The sequence below is a fragment of the Eurypyga helias genome, unplaced genomic scaffold (genome assembly GCF_000690775.1).
Source record: "Eurypyga helias isolate BGI_N326 unplaced genomic scaffold, ASM69077v1 scaffold20112, whole genome shotgun sequence".
NCBI lineage: Eukaryota > Metazoa > Chordata > Aves > Eurypygiformes > Eurypygidae > Eurypyga > Eurypyga helias.
In genome coordinates, this window is record NW_010235560.1 from 287 (window position 1) to 4,971 (window position 4,685).

The following is a 4,685-nucleotide window of genomic DNA, read 5'->3' on the forward strand; positions in this document are numbered from 1 at the left end:
ACAGACCAATACCCACCCCACTACAGCCTCCTTTCAGGTAGCCGTAGAGTGTGATCAGGTGTCCCCTCAGTCTCCTTTTCTTCAGACTAAACAACCCCAACTCCCTCAGCCACTCCTCATAAGACTTGTTCTCCAGACCCTTCACCAGCTTTGCTGCCCTTTTCTGGATTCGGTCCAGCATCTCTAAGTCCTTCATGTAGTGACAGGCTCATCCTCCCCTCCTGAAGGATCTCAAATGCCAGCATTTCATGGTCGCTGCAGCCAAGGCTGCCCTTGAGCTTCACATTCCTCACCAGCCCAGTTGGTGAGAACAAGGTCCAGCATGACACCTCTCCTCATCAGCTCCTCTATCACCTGAGAGAGGGAAGTTGTCAGCAATGCCTTCCAGGAACGTCCTGGCTTGCTTTGTGCCTTCCCATGGTGTCCCTCCAACACATATCGGGGTGGGTGAAGTCGCCCATGAGGACCAGGGGTGAGGACCAGGGTTTGTGACTGTGAGGCTGCTCCTATTTGCCTGTAGAGAGACTCATCCACTCGCTCATCCTGGCCAGGTGGTCTGTGACAAAATCCCACTACAGTATCCCCTCTCCCTGCCCTCCCCTTAATCCTGACCCATAAACTCTCAGTCAGCTCCTCATCCATCCCCAGGTGGAGTTCCACACACTCCAGCTGGTCTCTGACATAGAGAGCAACCTCCCCTCCACGTCTCCCCTGCCTGTCCTTCCTAAGGAGCCTGTACCCTTCCATTCTGACACTCCAGTCATCAGAGTCATTCCACCACGTCTCTGTGATGACAATTAGATCATAATACTAAAATATTGTCTTAACACTTCAAAGAATTCCTATCAATATCACTGTTTTTCATGAGTCAGGTAAATAGCACAAGAGTTAGAATTGCTTTCAGATACTTAATAATAGATATTTGAAACCCAGAATTATTTTCCAAAACGTATCTTATTCAGACTTTTTTTTATATTTATAAATTCATAATGCAAGTTCAAGTATTCTCCATATTTTACCCACGGATCTAATACTCATACTAATAGACTAACATTTGCACTATAACAAAAATCTGGTTTATGATAGGAATTAATTTCCAAGAGCAGTTCAGTACTCAACAGCATGACAAAATTCCTCAAATCATTACATAAAAGAAAAATAAATTCTCTTTAGTCAGGGCTTATACCTCTGAAATAATAATTATAATAGAAGAAAATATTTAACAAGAAATCAGAGAGTGAAGAAATTTTTAATCCAATAAGCAGTTCACAGATATCACTCTGAAACATATCAAGAATAAACAGAATTAATAAATCAAGAGAATCATCAGTCTAACCAATGGTTCTTCTTGGGAATTACACTTTTTTTTTTTTTCCTAAGAAACTGTTATGGGGAATAAGGTACCATCTCCAAGATCAATTTCCCCTCAGAAAAAAATGCAAAGGAAAAGTTACAGTAAAAATTCTTCCTGACAGTATGCAATTTTAATATACTCCACCTTCCCAGCAAATCTTTCCTCACCCATATCTCCCTCTCTTCTCCCCTCACGCTGTTTTGTTTCACAGCTTCTAAGTTTTATTAATTCCTTTTCTCCTTCAAATTATTTATCTCTTTAGCACTTTTTCGCAAGCAAAAAAAAAAATCTATAAAGCAAACATATGCATTACACAAATATATACATAAACACACAAACAGCCATACTCCTGATTTTGCAAATGGTTATCAGACACACTTTTCCCGTGTTTCATACAAGGCAGTCAATGGAGGAATCAGTGTACATAACATAAAACTATAAACTTCTTTGCATACTTCTTGGAACTGAAGCTGCACAGAGTGTAAGAAAAAATGAAAGTTAGTCTATGCCTCAACACTGGAGAACGTTTCAAATTCTGTAACGATTGCCACAGCAGTCAAATTTAGCTGCTGCTTACAAGTTCTCACTGGGGCTCTCACATGGAAGTTACAGTCTTCTCACTGTTCAGAGAAAACACGCTGCCCACCATGCTGCTTAATAAAGTATTTTTCAGTTCTCCGTAAGACCAATATGTCTGTCTTGAGGAACATTTATACCAAGTAAAATAAAAACCACGTATTACTACTGTAATACAGTTTCACTATGGAAGCACTTGTCAACTCAGTTCCAATTCTTTAAGAGCAGACAAGATCTTTACTATTTTTATCCTAAGATAAAACTCATCCTCCACATTTCGAAGAAAATATTAATATCATATTAATACAAGATATGTTTTACTGATATAGGAACAGCAATAACATAAATTATTGCAGCATTCTTCCAGTAAAAGCACATGTGTAACAAAAAATAAATTTTTAACTGTCTATCATTTCACTTTTTTTATGGACTGCATTTCTTAACCAAAAGGGGCAATGTGGTCCAGAAAATAAAGTCAAATCCATTGCTATTTCTTCAAAAGATGAAGAGGTCAGTGTTTAATGACTTTGTTAATTCGGAAGTGTAAACAAGTAGCTGTAAACTAGAAAAATATCTATCATATTATCAACTCGCACCTCCTTCAACTTAAAAAAAGCCCAAAACTACTGTCTTAACTTTTCAGTAAAGCTTATCACAGCAAAGCAATTGTACCACATCTGTTTGGTATGCTCAGCTGAAACAAACAGATAAATGAAAATATCTTTGACAAAAATGTAAACTTGCCATGATTTTGGCTCCCCGAAATGGAGATAATTAATACTGTAGAGATCCATGTCTTCAGTGTGCCATGGAAATGTTGTTTTCCACATGCCAAAATACAGATATGGCGTATTTACACCCTCAATACAAATTCCAGAGTCTTCTCCTACAACATCCAATATTGTATTAAGATGGGCAATATTCCATTCCTCAACACCCTGAAAAAGATACATAAGTGTATTATTAAATTTGAAAAGTAATGCAATTTTATATAATAGTCTCAGCCAAATGATACACACCTGATCTAGCCCTTCAAAAGATTGCAGATGAATACCATTTTATAAGCACTTTAGAACACAGCTAAAGTTACTTGAAGAAAAATTCTCTTGACCTTAGGAAGGTTTAGATCCAGTTCTAAGTCTGAGATGTAGAGCAGAGAATGTAAGGAAGTTCACATCTCCTTAACACAGTACATCAAATCTAACATGGTTTGAAACATAATACACAATAGAAATAATAGCTGCGGACAAAAATCTTTGATGATTTGCTGGAAGCCGCTAAGTCCCACTGGGCTTACCTATGATTTTTGCTTATAAAGTAACACTAAATTATATGAAAAATTATTTTAAAATTTCATTTATGTGCATAAATTCACCATTTTTCTGAAAAGTATAAAAACTAAAACCATTACATCACTTCAGAGGTATTTCTGACCATAATGACATACTGCCTAAGAAACATCACAGAATAGAACTATTGATTTCATGGGATTTCAGCTGTTTCCTTACATTATTGCCTATAAAATTTGCATATAAAAAGCCATTCAGAAGGGCATGCATGTAGTTTTTGTAGTATTTCAGATTCATCCACAAAATGCAATTTTAATTTCAGGTAATACAGCATGTAAGAGGCAGTATAACCAAGATCAAAGCTACAAAACTGAAGAGAAAGAGATTTGAATTCATTATAAAGGCAATTATTAGTACCTCCAGGGAAGACACTGGCTGGGGCTCAAGCAGTCAGAAAAACAAGAAATATAATCAAAACTATTACAAACTAAATTCAGGCAAGTTTCTTTATTGGGAAGACAGCCTCTAGATATGCTCTCAACCATGACCTGCTCCACACCAGCCATCACTAAACTCTGAGCAGTCCTGGTGATCCTACTCAGATCTCCGGAACAAACTGATGGCAGACTGCAGTCCTGATTAAGACTAAGAAACATGGTAACATTCGATATTTGGGCAGGGGGTGAAGTAAGAATACAGGTTAAAGCAAGAAGTAATGAACATTTAATACTCTTACTTTCATTTTCTTATTTTTTGAGATTTTATGTCGTCTGTTACTTATTCAACTACAATTAAGATACAAAATGGTAACTTCTGCGTGAAGTTCAACCTTCGCACTGACCAAGCACTTATGACTGCCCTATGTGACTGTCACTTAGTCTGAAAAACTCCCTGTCAGTTATTTGGAAAATCTACAAAGGAGTAAAGGACTTCTATAGAGTAAGTTCATCCTAGGCACCAATTTGTGTTCTTTTTTTAAAATGGAAGCTTTGGCTTTGAAGCATTTGTGTGACATAAAGGCACTTGAACTTTAAAAATTAAAAAAAGGAAAGAAAATAATATAACTACCGTTATCAAAGAAAAAACCTAAACACCAACATGAACTCAAATAGCAGATGCTGCTAAAATTTGCACCGTTCAAGTCTAAAAGCCATAATCATCAGCCAGGTAACAGAGCTGTAAATTATAAGATTTGTTTAAAGAAACTGTTTTAAGTAATTATTCCTCAGATTAAATTGTAGATTTTATTTTTTAAAATCACATGAAATTTATCTTTGTTCACAAACTGTGTAGTCAATATGGAGAAACAAATGAATACAGCAAAGTAAGAGCAATGACTCGATCATGTAGGCAGACACACATACAGGGTTAGAAGACACAATAAATAAATACACCAGATAAAAATCAACTGTTAATACTGGCAGTGTACTCTTTCTGACAGTGGCAAAAAGCCGACAAGAAAGAGT

General features: G+C 36.7%; 1 protein-coding gene across 1 annotated transcript in view; it reads right to left on the reverse strand.

Moving 5' to 3' along the window:
- Positions 1–2,674: 2,674 nt before the first annotated feature.
- The window catches only part of LOC104506011 (lysine-specific demethylase 4C-like), a gene marked incomplete at both ends in the record, with an annotated part of 10,530 nt that continues 8,519 nt past the window's right edge, over positions 2,675–4,685 (reverse strand). Inside the window, one exon of the mRNA XM_010146806.1 lies at positions 2,675–2,868. Coding sequence (XP_010145108.1) covers positions 2,675–2,868 — 194 coding nt within the window. The remainder of the gene's footprint in view (positions 2,869–4,685) is intronic.